General features: G+C 63.5%; 1 protein-coding gene across 1 annotated transcript; it reads left to right on the top strand.

Annotated features, from left to right (window-relative positions):
• Positions 1-5,191: 5,191 nt before the first annotated feature.
• Positions 5,192-14,957, top strand: LOC311628277 (actin, alpha skeletal muscle-like). Its single transcript, XM_084895361.1, has 8 exons — positions 5,192-5,554; positions 6,891-7,016; positions 7,403-7,513; positions 8,439-8,523; positions 10,633-10,794; positions 11,857-12,045; positions 13,515-13,696; positions 14,747-14,957. The coding sequence occupies exons 1-8, from the start codon at positions 5,264-5,266 to the stop codon at positions 14,888-14,890; spliced, it is 1,290 nt and encodes a 429-aa protein (XP_084751487.1). The 5' UTR covers positions 5,192-5,263; the 3' UTR covers positions 14,891-14,957.
• The last annotated feature ends 1,791 nt before the right edge of the window (positions 14,958-16,748 follow it).

Raw genomic sequence — 16,748 nt, forward strand, 5'->3', positions numbered from 1 at the left:
AGAAGAACACCCAGGATACAAGTCTGGATTCTGTGTTTGAGGCCTGGGGCCCGGGAAAATCTTCTCCGCCCCGCCCTGATAGTCTGGTTCTGGATGGATGGAGGTGGGAGCCCCAGGTGGAGGTTTGGGTTCTGGGAGGGCAGTTGGGACCAGGGAGGAAGGTTTGGTTTCAGGGGTTGGGGAGTGGGGGTGGTCTGTTACCTCAACTGGCTATCTTGTGTTATGGAATGTTCTGGGTCATAGTTAGAGAACTACACCCCTGATACAAGACTGGATCAAAATAAAACACACCTTTCCGCCCGTTGGTGTGACTCCGTGGTGGGGCATGGATCTAGGAACCTAGAGGTCGCGATTCGCTTTCCTGTCAGGGCACATGCCCAGGTTGTGGGCTGGGTCCCTGGTGGGGGGCGGGCAGGAGGAGCCAATCAGTGATTCTCATCACCGATGTCTGTCTGTCTCCCTCTCCCTTGCTCTCTGACTTCAATAAAGATACATTTTAAAAGAGAAAAGGCCACCTCCATTGCAGCAACAAGCACTGAGATGCTATCCGCTGTTTGGGGGGCTCATGACAGACAGGAAGAAGGGGTGTGGGATTGCAGGGCGGGCTGCCTGTGGCCAGGGCAGAGGAAGGTTGGAAAGATGTCAGGGTGCACCCAACACCCAGGAAGTCACAATCATGGTGTTTTTTTTTTGCGTGTGTTTGAGTGTGAGTGTGTGCATGAGTGTGTGTGTGTGTGTGTGTGTGTGAGAGAGAGAGTGTGTGTGTGTGTACATGTGTGAGTGTGTGTGAGTGTGTGTGTGTGTGTGTGAGAGTGTGTGTGTGTAAGTGCGTACATGTGTGAGTGTGTGTGTGTGTGAGTATGTGTATGGGAGTGTGTATAGGTGTGTGTGAGTGTGTGAGTGTGTATGGGGGGGTGTTGTGTGTTTGTGTGAGTGTGTGTGTGTGTGTGTGTGTGTGTGTGTAAGTTGGCACATGTGTTAAAATGCCTGTGACGGCCGCCGGCGGACGCAGTGCCTCTGCTCACACATGTGTGTGTGAGTATGTGTGAGTGTGTGTGTGTAAGTTGGCACATGTGTTAAAATGCCTGAGTTGTTTTATTGTTTAAATACCCACAACAGGATGAAGGGCCAAGAATGAGAGGAGAGGGTGCCCTCCCAGGAGCAGGCCCCTCAGCCCTGCAGCCGGGGAGGCTGGAGGGAACCCCAGGCGCTCCCCCGGAGCCCGCCCGGCCCCGCTGCCTGGGGGTGAGGCGGAAGGGCAGGGTGCGCCCGGCCAGCAGGATATTCGGAGAAATAGAATCTGCCCAGCCGGCGTGACTCCGTGGCTCAGCGTCCATCTAGGAACCAGGAGGTCAGCGTTCAATCCCCGGTCAGGGCACAGGCCGGGGTGCGGGCTCCATCCCCAGTGGGGGCTGCAGGCGACAGCCGGTCCGTGATTCTCTCCCATCATGGGCATTTCTATTTCTCTCCCCCTCTGAAGTCAATAAAAATATATTTAAGCCGAACAGGTTTGACCCAGAGGATAGAGCGTCGGCCTTCGGACTGAAGGTTCCAGGTTCGATTCCGGTACCTTGATTGCGGGCACATCCCCGGTGGGGGGTGTGCAGGAGGCAGCTGATCGATGATTCTCTCTCATCGATGTTTCTAACTCTATATCCCTTTCCCTTCCTCTCTGTAAAAAATCAATAAAATTATATATATATATATATATATATATATATATATATATATATATATATATTTAATTTTTTTTCCTACTTCACACTATACAGAAAATCCCACATGGATCAAAGCCTGAAATGGTAAAAAAAAAAAAAGCCGTTAACTTCCGGAAGAACGTGTTGGAAAAGGCCCCGGACGCTGGGGGAGGAAAGGGGGCCTGAAGGAGACAGGAAGGAAAATGTAGGGAAGTTCAGGTTCATGACTGGGAGGCGACCGAGTGTCAGAAACACATGAGTCACCTCCGCCTGCTGCCGGCGGGAGGCTGTCCGTGCAGGGCAGTGGCCGAGGTGTAATTGTTCCTGGCGTCGTACACAGGCCCTTCCCCCCCCACACACACCACACACACACACACACACACATGCATAGTACACACATACAAATGCATACCACACAACACATACATATTACTCACACACACACACATTCACACACACAGCCACACAGCCACACACACACACACATGCCACACACATACACACATGCATACCACACACACACACTAACATACACACACAGCCACACACATTCACACACACTCACACAGACACACAGCCATACACACACATACCACACACACACACACACTACTCACATACACACTCACACACTCACACACATACCACACACACACACACACACACATTCACACATACTACTCACATACACACTCACACACTCACACACATACCACACACACACACACACACACATTCACACACACTACTCACATACACACACACACTCACACACATACCACACACACACACACATTCACACACACTACACACATACACACACACACACACACACATTCACACACACACACACCTTCCCTGTTGCTGCTTCTGAATCCTCTGCTTTTCACCACATGTTAAAAATTTCTGTACCAATCTCTTGTCGTTTGAGGAAGTTCTCAATTCTCTTCGATGAGACTGGATCCCTGGCACTTTCTGTGAAGGAGATTCCACGCTCAGGGCTCCACGCTGTCTCCCGCGGTGGCTTGGGCCCAAGTGGCCTTCCGCCGAGAGCCAATTCCAGCCTGTAATAATTACAAGAGGCTCACCAAAAGGCTTGTGAAGCAGGGCAGCTCGACAAGGGTGAGCCACACTTGTATAATAGTTTACCTGCTGGAAACGGCTCCGCGGCACTTCCCCCAAACCTGAATAGGATTGTCAGCGGCCAGACAGCTCAGGGCACTTTATTCCCTCCTGTTGGCCAAACACCTGCACAGCTGACAGTGCTTCTGTGACCCTCCCCTTGGAAGTGTATTCTCTCCACCTTGCCTGAGCATAAACCATGTAAACAAGAGCAGGGTCCTGAGTGGAGAGTCTTCTAGCTCCTTCGCTGAAGATCCTCTGACCCCCAATGCCTTTCAGAGTTATCTTTCGTCTCGAACTCCTTAATCATCTTCTCCAGAACGCTGAACCCTTTGTACGGCTGGGACAGGAACCCCGTGGTCTCCAGGACACCTGCCCACCAGGCGGCCCTCCGTTCGCACCAGCCCCTCGGCTCCTTATTTCCCGTGGCCTGTTTCCTTTCCACGGTCTTCCGGAAAGTGTCCCCGCAGGAGAACCAGGGTGCGCCCGGGGTGGCGGTCACGCGAGGTGTAAAGGCTTGTTCTCCGGAGCTGGAAAAACGGCTTTGTGAAGTCTGGCCGGTGGCCCAGCGATGAGCGCTTCGGCCCGGGCACCCCAGGGTCCGGTGGACAGGCAGGTCTGTGGGTTGCAGCTTCAATCAGCCGGGCACCTGTGGGAGGGGTTCTCTCCCCCTCTCTCCCTACTTCCTCTCTCCCCGCCACTCCCTCTCTAAGAATCAACAGAAAAATACCCTCAGGGGACCCGAACAACACCACTGCCCACGGCCACGCCAAGAGTTCAGTGTCATCCCTACTGCGCAGTGACCTGGGGAAAGGGGGGCGTGTGTCCCCAGCTGGGCCTGGTCCGCGCTGAGGGTCAGCACCAGGCGGCCGTTCTGAAGGGTTTGTGCAGCCGGCGTGGGGGTCCTGCTAGCGCCCCTCCTGCCCACGCCCGCTTTCCATCCAGTTGGGGGGGCACCCCGCGGGGACTGCTCCCTCTTCCGCCCCTGCGGGTCCGGTCCCGGGTGGATGCCGGGGCGCTTCTCCCTCTCCCGGGGGCAGAGGGGCCGGGCCTACGGGAGGCGCTGTTACAGCACACAGGCCATTGTTGGGGGTGGGAGGCGAGGGGGGACTGGACCGTCCGCCTTCAGGACAGAGTCCTCCAGCCTCCTGGCGGCGGTCTGCACCGGCGGGCGGGGCGGCAGGTGCGGGGTGCGGGCGGCAGGTGCGGGGTACGGGGTGCGGGCGGCAGGGACGGGGTGCGGGGTGGGGTGCGGGGTGCGGGCGGCAGGGCCCGGCGGTTTTCGGGCTCAGCTCTGCCCCCCTCGCCCCCCGCCCCCCCCCACCCCTGTCTTCAGGGCCTGGAACGCGGGGATCTCTGCTGAAGCCCCTTTCCGCGGGAAGCCATGTCCCGGCGCCTGACCTACAAGTGCTTGTCCAAGCTGGCCGCGGCCGTGGCCAGAGCTCAAGGTGCGGGCCGGGCGCTGCTGCAGGGCGCGGGGAGGGCGGGGCCCCTCCGCGGGGCGGGGGCGGGGCTAAGCAGGGGCGGGGCAGGGGACGGGGCTGGGCAGGGATAGGGGGCGGGGCTGGGCAGGGGCTGGGCGGGGGCGCCGGGCTGGGCAGGGCGCGGGGCTGGGCTGGGCAGGGGCACAGGCTGACAGGCTGTGTGCGGGAAGGACTGGGGCGACCCCCGCAGTCCCATTGGCGCGGGGTCAGCGGGACCTGGAGGGCTGGCCGCTGTTCCCGTGAGAACCTGGACTTTCTCTAAAAAGGAATGAAAATCCGTCTAAAGAAGCACTGGTCTGAGAGCTCTGGTTAAAGGAGACGGGTGTCCTCTTTGAGCGTAGTTACTTTTGGTGAATGATACACAGACAGGTGAAAGCAGCTCAATGTCACCCGGAGCCCTGCTGGCTCAGTGGCTGAGCGTCGGCCTGTGAACCAGGTCAGGGTTTGATTCCCTGTCAGGACACAGGCCCAGGGTGCGGGCTCCATCCCCAGTGTGGGGCGTGCAGGAGGCTGCCGATCAGTGATTCTCTCTCCTCATCGGTGTTTCTCTCCCATTCCCTCCCTCCCTCCCTCTCTGAGATAATACACACATGTTGGATACATGTATGTGACTGGCAGCCACAGGGGCAGGGCCATGGGTGGTCATAGCCTTGTCCTCTGTGGTTTTGCCGTGTTTCCTAAACTTGCGCAGCCACGGAACGGTGACAGGAAGGGGGGTCTGTGTCCCAGAGGCCAGGGGGAGCCGGCCGGGAGGCGGTACTGGAGTGGGGAGGGGCGGCTGGGACGCTCCCAGCGCTGCCCAGCGACGGGGAGAGCCAGGGCTGCTTCAGAGGAGCCCGGGAGCCGGCCACGGCCGCCAGGAGCAGGGAAGGGGGGCAGGCGTGTTACCCCGGAGCTCCCCGTGGGCCGGCCTCCAGCCTGGCCGTGCCAGTGGCCACAGGGGAGGCCCCTTCCCAGCCAATGGCCCTCGGCAGCCAGCGGCGGCTCAGCCCGGCAGGCCCGGCCCGCGGGTGGGAGCCAGCCGCCTGTGCGCTCAGGGCCAGGCCACGCTGGCAGGTCCGTGGCGAGTGGAGGCCTCACGGCACGGACTCCCGTCCCGTCCCCGCAGCCCTGTCGAGGCCCCACGGCGCCACGGGCACTCCCCTCATCTGCGACTTCGGCTCCGGCTCCAGCAAGGTGGGCTTCGCGGGGGCAGAGGAGCCCCTGGCCGTCTTCCCCACCGTCCTCGGGAAGCTCCGCTGCGACGACGAAGTGAGCGACAGTGGCATCCTCGCCGGGCAGGCCCGGGCTGGGACTGGACTGGGGCTGGGACTGGGGCCGGGCTGGGCTGGGGCTGGGGCTGGGGCTGGGCTGGGCTGGGCTGGGGCTGGGGCTGGGCTGGGGCTGGGCTGGGGCTGGGCTGGGCTGGGGCTGGGTCTGGGGCTGGGTCTGGGGCTGGGGCTGGGCTGGGGCTGGGTCTGGGGCTGGGTCTGGGGGCTGGGACTGGGGCTGGGGCTGGACTGGGGCTGGGGCTGGGCTGGGCTGGGGCTGGGCTGGGCTGGGCTGGGGCTGGGCTGGGGCTGGACTGGGTCTGGGCTGGGCTGGGGCTGGGGCTGGGCTGGGGCTGGGACTGGGGCTGGGGCTGGGCTGGGGCTGGGCTGGGCTGGGGCTGGGCTGGGGCTGGGGCTGGGGCTGGGCTGGGGCTGGGCTGGGGCTGGGCTGGGACTGGATTGGGTCTGGGCTGGGGCTGGGGCTGGGCTGGGCTGGGGCTGGGGCTGGGCTGGGGCTGGGCTGGGGCTGGGCTGGGACTGGATTGGGTCTGGACTGGGGCTGGGCTGGGGCTGGGGCTGAGGCTGGGCTGGGGCTGGGCTGGGGCTGGACTGGGCTGGGGCTGGGGCCGGGCTGGGGCTGGGCTGGGGCTGGGCTGGGGCTGGAGTTGGGGGCTGGGGCCAGGCTGGGCTGGGTTTGGGCTGGGGCTGGACTGGGCTAGGCTGGGGGCTGGGCTGGGCTGGGACTGGGCTGGGGCTGGGCTGGGGCGGGGCTGGGGCTGGGGCTGGGGGGTGGGGCTGGACTGGGCTGGGGCTGGGGCTGGGACCAGGCTGGGCTGGGACTGGGGGCTGGGCTGGGCTGTCCTTCCCTCGGGCTGGCATGCAGAGCCCTCTGAGCAGGGGCCCAGGTCGGCAGGGGGAGTGAGGGCGGGTGAAGGTGAGGGCCGACCTCTGCTCTCCATTCAGCAGGCCTGTGGCGTAGGTCTTCCCTGACCCCTGGCTCCCCTCCTCTCCCGAGTGACCCCGAGGGGGGTCTGCAAGAGGCTGGGCTCCTCCTCCTCAAAGGGCAGACGGCCCTCCCTACCCCCCCCCCCCCCGCCATCGCCCCAAAGTGAATGTGGAAGCGGGTGCCTGCCCCCCACAAGGTCCCTTCACCCCTCCCCCTTCTTTGCTGTTCCCCACCAAGCCGTGGCCCGGCGGCCCGCCCCTGGGGGTCACTGGTGACACCTCTCAGGGCGTTTGAATGGGGGGCAGGCTTGCGAGGCCCCAGAGCCAGCCGCAGCGGTCACGCGTGCAGCCGGCGCGGTACCGCCCCTCCCCGACGCCCGTCCGGCTTCCAGGACCCGGTGGGGCTGGACAACAAGGTCTGGTTCATCGGCGACGAGGTGCAGAAGCAGCGAGGGAGACTCCACCTGGCGTACCCCGTCTCGCGGGGCGAGGTCACCAACTGGGAGCACATGGAGAAGGTGGGCTCCCTGCTGGGCTCGCCGGCCTCAGCCTCTGGCCTGGACGGGAGCCGTGCGAGCCTGTGGGCTTGGTTCTGTGGCTGCAGGACACGAAGTCAGGCCCCACGGATGTCATGGCGCCCCCCCCCCCCCCCCCCCGCCACCGAGGGAGTGCCTGCGCCTGCAGACGAACCGGGCTCGGCACCCTGGGCAGTCGGGGGGACTTTGCGGGGCCTGACACCCCCCCGCCCCAATCCCAGGCTCCCGGTGGTGTCAGGGCCGGACCGCTCCAGGGAGACCGGACGCCTTTCCCGGGGGCATGCTCCCCGGCCCACCAGGCCGCGTCCACAGGAGGCCCGGCCGCCGCGGTGGGCTGCGCTCACCGCCGCCCTCCCCGTGCCCCCCAGATCTGGCACCACACCTTCTACCAGGTGCTCCGCGTGGCCCCGGAGCAGCACCCCATGCTGCTCGCTGACCTGCCCTCCAACTCCAAGGCCAACAAAGAGAGGATGGCCCAGGTGAGCTGGGCAGGAAAGCGGGGCGGGGGGGGGGGGAGACGAGGGAGGGTGCTGGTGTCCGCGTGCCAGTCACTCCCTCAGAGCCTCCCGGGAGGGCCTAGATGCACTGATGAAGAAGCAGGGTCCCCACCTGGCCCCTCAACAGTGTCTCCCTGTCTGTCCGTCTCCCCTGTTCCTCTCCCCTGTCCCCCCCGTCCCTCCCCCTGTCCCTCCTGCCCTGTCCCTCCCCCCATATCCCTCCCGCCCTGTCCCTCCTGTCCCTCCCCCCTGTCCCTCCCGCCCTGTCCCTCCCGCCCTGTCCCTCCCCCCATACCCCTCCCCCCTGTCCCTCCCGCCTATGCACGGGCAGCACCTTCTCCTGACCACGCCATCGGGACTGAGCATCTGGGGTGCCGTTAACACGCCTGTCAGCTTTTTAAAAATCCTCAGCCCAGGGTGTGTGTTTTTCTGCTGTTAGGGAGGGAGGGAGGGAGAGAAGCACTGATGAGAGAGGAGCATTGATGGGCTGCCTCCTGCAGACCAGGGAGCAAATGGCCACCTGGCACGTGCCGGACCAGGAATCGAACCCACAGCCTCTGGGCGCGCAGGGCTGGGCTCCAACTGACGGAGCCGGCGGCCCGGCCACGGCTTTCGCGCCTGTCGTTACTGTCATTAGGAAGCAAGCGAGTCGCCCTAGTCTGTGTGGGGCTTCAGGGGCTGTTGCCCCCGCCCCCAGCAGCAGGGACAGCAGCTCAGCACCATCCTTCGCCATAAACCAGGAGCCGCCCTGCCACGGGCTCAGGGAGGGTGTGAGCCCAGCAGACTGGGAACCATCCCGGGCGGGCGGTGCCGAGGCCCTGCATCCCCTGGGGAGCCGGGGCCCCCCACGCCGGACGCCGCGGCAGAGGGGGTGGCCCGGCCTGGCTGTAGCACCTGCCCCCCACAGGTCCTGTTTGAGACCTTCAGCATGCCGGCCCTGTACATCATCAACCAGGCGGTCCTGTCCCTCTTCTCTGCCGGCCTGACCTCGGGTGAGCGGCCCCGGAGCCCCAGCCCCCCTCCCTGCATATCTGCAAGAAAAGAGAAACCAAATGTGTGCCCCCAGCCTCCACCCTGCGCCACCCCTCCTGGTCTAGCCCTGTGCTCTCCTCTACACCCAACCACTGAGCCACACTGGCCAGGCTTCTTCCTGAATTTTTAGAGCGAGTAGAAGCAAGGGAGGGGGTCAGAAAGAGCGAGAGGAACGTGGATCTGAGAGAGACTCATCAATGTGTGCCTCCCGCCTCTGCCCGACCCCGGCCAGGGATCAAGCCTGTCACGGCAACTTGCCCTTGACCTGGAATTGAACCTGGGATCCTTTGGTGGGCAGACCGATGCTCTAACCACTGAGCACACCGGCCGGGCGACGTGGACAGAATGTTGGCTGTGGCAGCGGCCCTGCGCTCTCTAGTGCATCTTCTGAGGCCTGGGCGGGGCCTGTTGTCCTCGGGGGCACTGCGGGGTCCCGTGCTGCAGCGGTGCCCGGGCGTCTGGTGTGGGGGTGAGGGTCATGGGCCGCCTTCCTGTAAACTTGAAGTTCTCAGTTACCAGGCTCAGCAGGTGACAGGCCAGCTGCCCAGATCCCCGGTCAGCTGTGGACGGTTCCAGGAGTCGCCACCTCACACAGCAAGGCCCTGCCCCACACCACGCCCCTCTGCCCTGCGTGCCTCCCCCACAGCATGCCGACCCCTGGCCATCCCAGGCCTTCCCCAGGGTCCCTGTGCCCGCGTCACCCACAGACAGTCCCCACGGGAGAGGGCTGAGGGCTCCCCGCTCTCCTCCCCCTTCACCTCTGCGGCAGCTGCTGCTGGGCCCTTGTGTGGCTTTGATAAGAAGGCCTGTAGACTCCCTGTCCCTCCTGTAGACTCCCCGTCCTGCCTGTAGACTCCCTGTCCCTCCTGTAGACTCCCCTTCCCGCCTGTAGACTCCCCGTCCGCCTGTAGACTCCCGTCCTGCCTGTAGACTCCCCGTCCTGCCTGTAGACTCCCTGTCCCTCCTGTAGACTCCCTGTCCCTCCTGTAGACTTCCTGTCCTGCCTGTAGACTCCCCGTCCTGCCTGTAGACTTCCTGTCCCTCCTGTAGACTTCCTGTCCCTCCTGTAGACTTCCTGTACCTCCTGTAGACTTTGTGTCCAGCCTGTAGACTCCCCGTCCTGCCTGTAGACTCCCTGTCCCGCCTGTAGACTCCCCGTCCTGCCTGTAGACTCCCTGTACCTCCTGTAGACTCCCCTTCCTGCCTGTAGACTCCCTGTCCCTCCTGTAGACTCCCCGTCCTGCCTGTAGACTCCCTGTACCTCCTGTAGACTCCCTGTCCCTCCTGTAGACTTCCTGTCCTGCCTGTAGACTCCCCGTCCTGCCTGTAGACTTCCTGTCCCTCCTGTAGACTTCCTGTCCCTCCTGTAGACTTCCTGTCCCTCCTGTAGACTTCCTGTACCTCCTGTAGACTTTGTGTCCAGCCTGTAGACTCCCCGTCCTGCCTGTAGACTCCCTGTCCCGCCTGTAGACTCCCCGTCCTGCCTGTAGACTCCCTGTACCTCCTGTAGACTCCCCGTCCTGCCTGTAGACTCCCTGTCCCTCCTGTAGACTCCCCGTCCTGCCTGTAGACTCCCTGTACCTCCTGTAGACTCCCTGTACCTCCTGTAGACTCCCCGTCCCTCCTGTAGACTCCCCGTCCGCCTGTAGACTCCCCGTCCTGCCTGTAGACTCCCTGTCCCTCCTGTAGACTCCCCGTCCTGCCTGTAGACTCCCTGTCCCTCCTGTAGACTCCCCGTCCTGCCTGTAGACTCCCTGTCCCTCCTGTAGACTCCCCGTCCGCCTGTAGACTCTCCGTCCCGCCTGTAGACTCCCCGTCCCTCCTGTAGACTCCCCGTCCCGCCTGTAGACTCCCTATCCTGCCTGTAGACTCCCTGTCCCGCCTGTAGACTTCCTGTCCCTCGGAGTCGGCCCTGGTCTGACCCAGAAGTCCTCCAGCTCAGCACATCCCTCCGGGGGGACTGTTTGCTCCCCAGATGCCCAGCCTTCCCCTCACCATCTCTTCCTGCCGACCTGGGTGGTAAGGGGTGCCACGCCCCACATGGCGATGCCGTGTGCTCTCTCGCGTAGGAACCACCATCGAATGCGGAGAAGGAATGACCCACTTCGTGCCCGTCTTTGAGGGCTGTCCTCTGCACGTGTCCACCATGCAGATGGACGTGGCCGGCCAGGACATAACCCTGTACCTCATGCAGCTGCTGTCCAGGAGGGGGAACTCGCTGCTCGGCCTAGGTAGGGGCGGATGGTGGGCTGGACACACCAGCCCGGCGGCAATCCCCTTCACCTCGTTTGGCCTAAAGCCCTCGGTTCCTGAAACGAAAGCTGCTTACCCATCCATCATCCATGTCCCAGAAACAACCCATCTGTGTCCAGGGACAGTTATCTGATTGACGATGACAGTCATAATGAAGATGATGATAGTGGTGGTGATGATGATGATGATAATGGTGAAGAATGATGGTGATGATGATGGTGGTGATGGTGATGATGGTGATTTTGGTGATGGTGGTAATGATGGTGGTGGTGATGGTGATGGTGGTGGTGGTGGTGATGGTGATGATGATGATGGTGGTGATGGTGATGGTGGTGATGGTAATGGTGATGGTAGTGATGATGGTGATGATGATAATATATTGCCCTAGTCAGTTTGTCTCAGTGGATAGAGCATAGGCCTGTGGGCCAAAGGGTCTTGGGTTCGATTCCTGTCAAGGGCATGTACCATGGTTGCAGGTTCCTCCTTAGCCCAGGTCCTGGTTGGGGCTTGTGCAGGAGGCAACCAATCGATGTATTTCTTTCACATTAAAATTTCTCTCTGTCTTTCCCTCTCTCTTCCACTCTCTCTAAAAGATCAATGGGAAAATATCCTCAGGGTTCTCAAAAAAGTTTCTTAAAAAAAAGTATATTATATACATATAAACTGGTTTCAGAGAAGAAGGGAGAAGGAGAGAGAGAAACATCAATGATGAGAAGGAATCATTGATTGCCTCCTGCACACCCCACTCTGGGGCATCAGCCTGGGCCTGGGCCCTGACTGGGAATTGAACTGTGACCTCCTGGATCATAGGTCGATGCTCAGGCCCTGAGCCGCGCCGGCCAGACCCTTTTCAGACGTGTGCAGCCTCGTCCAGACATCACTATTCTGCTTTCTAGTCCACGAACTCAGGCTGCAGCACGCATCCACCCGGAGGCGCTGGATCCGAGACCAAAGTAGAAATAGCATCTGTACCGTGAGGAGCGAGCTGAGTGGCCGAGCTGCTCACCTTCTGCCCTCCTCCCGCTCTCCCTCCTCCCCAGGCGACCGGGAGTACATCCGGGGCATGAAGGAGAAATGCTGTTACGTGGCTTTGGACTTCGACAAGGAGAAGGCGGCAGCCCTCTCGGTGTCCCTGGTGCACAAGCACCAGCTGCCCGACGGCCGGGAGGTCGAGTTCGGAATGGAGCATTTCCTCTGCATGGAGGCGCTTTTCCAGCCGGACCTCATAGGTGAGCCGGGGCGCCCGCTGAGCGGTGGGCGACGTGGATGGGCGGACACGGGCCAGGGACATGGACCGGTGGACACAGATGGGTGGACACGGACAGGTGGACACAGACAGATGGACAGGGACAGGTGGACATGGACAGGCGGACAGGGACAGGTGGGCGTGGTCAGATGGATAGGGACAGGTGGATGTGGACAAGTGGACATACATGTGTACGTGGACAGTTGGACAGGCAGACACGAACAGATGGACATGGAGGTAGACAGGCAGACAGGGACAGGTGGACATGGACAGGGACAGGTGGACGTGGACAGGGACAGGTGGACGTGAACATGTGGACGTAGATAGGTGGACGTGGACAGGCGGACAGGGACAGGTGGACGTGGACAGACGGACAGGGACAGGTGGACGTGGACAGGGACAGGTGGACGTGAACATGTGGACGTAGATAGGTGAACGTGGACAGGCGGACAGGGACAGGTGGACGTGGACAGGCGGACAGGGACAGGTGGATGTGGACATGTGTTCGTAGACAGGCAGACAAGGACAGGTGGACAGGGTCAGGTTGACATGGACAGGGACAGGTGGATGTGGACAGGAGGACAGGGACAGGTGGATGTGGACAGGAGGACAGGGACAGGTGGACATGGACAGGTGGACAGGGACAGGTGGATGTGGACATGTGTTTGTAGACAGGCAGACAAGGACAGGAGGACAGGGACAGGTGGACGTAGACAGGTGGATGTGGACAGGCGGACAGGGACAGGTTGACGTGGACAGGGACAGGTGGATGTGGACAGGCGGACAGGACAGGGACAGGTGGACGTGGACATGTGTTCGTAGACAGGTGGACGTGGACATGTGGACGTAGACAGGTGGACGTGGACAGGCGGACAGGACAGGGACAGGTGGACGTGGACACGTGGACGTAGACAGGTGGACGTGGACAGGTGGACAGGGACAGGTTGACATGGACAGGGACAGGTGGATGTGGACAGGCGGACAGGACAGGGACAGGTGGACGTGGACATGTGGACGTAGACAGGTGGACGTGGACATGTGGACGTAGACAGGTGGACGTGGACAGGCGGACAGGACAGGGACAGGTGGACGTGGACAGGCGGACAGGGACAGGTGAGCACGAACATGCAGACCCCAAGCTGGGGCGGCTGGGAGAGGGCTGTGCTCTGAGTAGCGAGTATTAGCGAGTGGGGCCGGTTTAAAAGTGCCTCTGGAGCAGCTGTCCCTTACTAAGCACCTTCTGTGTGCCCGGCTCTGCTGACGTTGTATGTGGGCTGTATCCTGTCTCTTCCCCACCCCGCCCCCGGGCCCCCTTCAGCAGCGGAGGGCTCCACGGGGTGGGGGGGGGGGGTGCCCGCGGGGCGGGGCATGCCCACGGGGCGGGGGGGGTGCCCGCGGGGCGGGGGGTGCCCGCGGGGCGGGGGGTGACAGGCTGGGTGACTGCACCCACAGGGAGGAACAGCCTGGGCGCCCACATGATCGCCCTCCGCAGCATCAGCTCCTGCAGCCCCGCTCTCCAGAAGACCCTCTTCCGCAACGTGCTGCTGTCGGGGGGCACGGGCTCCTTGCCCAGCCTGAGGGCCCGCATGCAGCGGGAGCTGTCCGCCCTGGTGTCCCCGACCACCAACGTGAAGGCAGGTCCTGGCCGTCGCGGGCTCCCCGGGGCGGGGGGGGCTTTCCGGAAGCCTCGGAGGTGCCAGGTGCTTGCCTGGTGCGGGGGGCACAGCACACAGGAGGGGCACCCCCTGAGCTCATCTTCCAGTGGGCGGACAGATGGACAGAGCAAGCCCACGTGCCCTGACCCCTGACCCCTGACCCCTGACCCCTGACCCCTGACGTCAGTGTCACAGGGCTCCACGCAGCCCAGGAAGGTGTGGTGGGGGCTCCTGGGAGGTGCTGGGGAGAAATGCCTGCAGGAGAGGGGGCCGTGGGGGTGGCGGGACCAAGTGGGGCAGAGGGAACCGCGCCCGCGGCCGCCCGGAGGCTGCTGTCTGCGGGGCGGAGAGCACAGGGGGCAGAGGAGCTCAGAGGAGCCAGGGAAGGCTCACCCCCACCCCCCTCCCCCCACCCCTGAGACTGTGGGACCCTGCTGAGCAGAGCAACCTGACCCAGCAGGGCCCACCCACAGGTGCCGGACGGGCTCAGGCGCGGGGCGGCCAGCTGTGGGCGCAGGAGGCAGGCTGTGGGGCAGCGGAGCGATGCTGTGATTTGGGCGTGGGGGTGCTGGTGCCTTAGAGCAGCGGGGGGCAGGGAGAGTGAGGGTGGGGTGAGCCACGGCCAGGTTGCAGGGAGGCAGCGAGGGGCAGGGGGACTGGACTGTTCAACGTCTGGACGGAGGTGGGGGGACACGGAGGGGAGAAGTCTGCTCAGGAATTGGTATTTTGTGCCCCCAATTTATTTTATTTTATTTTAAATACATTTGTATTGATGTCAGAGAGGAAGGGAGAGGGGGAGAGAAACATCAGTGATGGGAGGGAATCATGGATCGGCTGCCTCCTGCAGGCCCCACACCGGGGATGGAGCCCATAACCCGGGCCTGTGCCCAACTGGGAATCCAACCGTGACCTCGGGTTCACGGGTCAGTGCTCAGCCACTGCGCCCCATTGCCCCCCCCGCCCCCCCCCGTTAGAGCAGCATTGATTCTGGTTCCTCCCGCTCTCTGGCCCTCCCCTCGCTGCCCCCAGGTGTCCACCTGCCCCAGCTCCGTGTACAGCGCCTGGGTGGGCGGCTCCGTGCTGTGCTCGCTCTCCACCTTCAAGGACATGTGGGTCACCATCGAGGACTACTACGAGAAGGGCCCCTCTGCCCTCAGCGCGAGGTCCTTCTGACGTGGCTCCGGGACACCCTCGTCCCCGCGCCCGCCAGGCTGAGCCTCGGCTAGGCCGACCCCCCTCGGCGCAGAGCCGCTCCCCGCGCCCGCCGTCCCATCCCCGACGCCAATAAAGGACCAGGAAGGGAGGACACGGTCTGGGCGAGGCCGGCAGGTCCGGGGTGCTCACGGGCGCCCCCATCCCCCGCTCTCACACGCCTGTCCCCCCGCGTCCCGCTACAGCCTCCAGCCCCAGGCTCCCTGCGTCCACCCCGCAGCCAGAGCGGCTGACAGACGCCAGTGTGGCCTCGGCTGGCAGCCTCTGTGCACCGTGGTGAGGCCCTCCCTCTCCCCCTCCCCCCTCCCTGCACGCCCAGCGGGAGCGGCTGTTACCAAACACAGAGCAGTTGGCAAAGGACGTGGGGGCAGCGAGCCTCTGTCCTGCTGGTGGGATGGGAGCGGGCAGCCGCCGTGGGGAGCCGTGTGGGGCGGCTCAGAAGGCTTACAGGGAATTGCCACGTGACCCCACGATCCAGCTTCTGGGAACACCCCCAAAGTGGAAGAGGACTGGAACCCACACCTGCACCTGAGTTCATGGCGGCGTCACGCATGGCAGCGGAGACGGGAGTGCCCCTGCGCGGGAGGACGGATGGAGAGTCCAACGCCACCCCCCACCCCCCACCCCTGCCTCCGGGATCCCAGCCTCAGCCCAGGGCCCTGGCTCCTGCCCCGTGGCCGGGCCGAGTGAGCGAGCGGGGCTCAGGGGCGCACGCTGTGCGGCTCAGGCCACTCGGGTCCCGGGGAGTCCGCTCTGTAGAGACCACACAGCGACGGGCCTCCCACCCCCTCGGTCCCTGCGGCTGTGGGCAGCGCAGGGGTGAGGCGGGGCCTGGGTGCAGAGACTGGAAAACGACCCGTGTTTATAGCCGGGGGGTGTGGCTCAGCAGTGGCCCCACACGGTGCCCAGCAGGCAGCTGGCGGGCTCCCAGGGCAGTGTCACCGCCGTCCTTCAGCAGCCGTGACCCTCACTGCCACTCCCAGGAAGCTGGCAGCCAGCAGCCATCCTGATGCCCCTCCTCTGAGCAGATGCGGAAATGGCGTTGTTAGCAGCCAACCGGCAGATGGCGGTAAAGAGCTAACTCAGCCCGACGGTCCCTGGCCTTGCAGAGTCGTCCTCACCTGGGCTGGGCTCCCAGGCCCGCGGGGTGTGTGTGTGTGTGTGTGTGTGTGTGCGTGTGTGTGACGTGCATGGGCAGCTCAGACCCCAGGGACAGTCACCAGGTCTCAGGCTGTGGGATTCCGGGTGCTCCAGCCTGGACAGCGGCCGTGAGGGAGGGCGGGAGGCTCAGCTGGGTCGGCTGCCACCGCCAGGACTTCCTGGCCCAACTGTACGGGTAACTGCAGCTCCGCGGGGTCCATGGGCCCTGGGCTGGAGCTGGACAGACACCCCTGCTGTTACCCTGGGCGGGGGACAGCCACCCCCAGGAGAAGTCTCCCGGGAAACCAGCCATCGCCACGCGGGGCCTCGGTGGCGCTGCCCCCGTGGAGACGGCGCGAGGGAGAGGCACCCGCCAGCCCTGAGCACCCGGTGGGCGACCACAGAAGGGGAGTCCTTCCCGCCCCCAGGGGGTGCTGCTCTCTCCGCTGCGGGTGCGTGTGACGCCGTGGGCTGTGGGCCGTGCGGGGCGGGGCTGGAAAGGCTTGGCCTGGGCCGCAGCCAGCACCCAGCGAGCGGTGGATGCAGCCGGGAAGCCAGCTGACCTGGGGTTCGGAGCCCGCCGCTAGGGGGCGCCCTGACACAAGGCTGGCAGTGCGGCCGGGGACTGGGCTAAGCCGGGGAGGCAGGCGGTGCCCTTTCCATTTTTTGTTAATCTTCA

This window comes from Pipistrellus hanaki (assembly GCF_964339955.1).
Source record: "Pipistrellus hanaki genome assembly, chromosome: 9".
Taxonomy (NCBI): domain Eukaryota; kingdom Metazoa; phylum Chordata; class Mammalia; order Chiroptera; family Vespertilionidae; genus Pipistrellus; species Pipistrellus hanaki.

Bases quoted from the DNA above. Each gene is read 5' to 3' on its own strand.
- LOC311628277 (XM_084895361.1), top strand. From the start codon at position 5,264: ATGGCCCTCGGCAGCCAGCGGCGGCTCAGCCCGGCAGGCCCGGCCCGC. The intron at 12,046-13,514 runs GTGAGCCGGGGC...CTGCACCCACAG, and splicing joins TTTCCAGCCGGACCTCATAG to GGAGGAACAGCCTGGGCGCC. The intron at 13,697-14,746 runs GCAGGTCCTGGC...CGCTGCCCCCAG, and splicing joins CCCCGACCACCAACGTGAAG to GTGTCCACCTGCCCCAGCTC.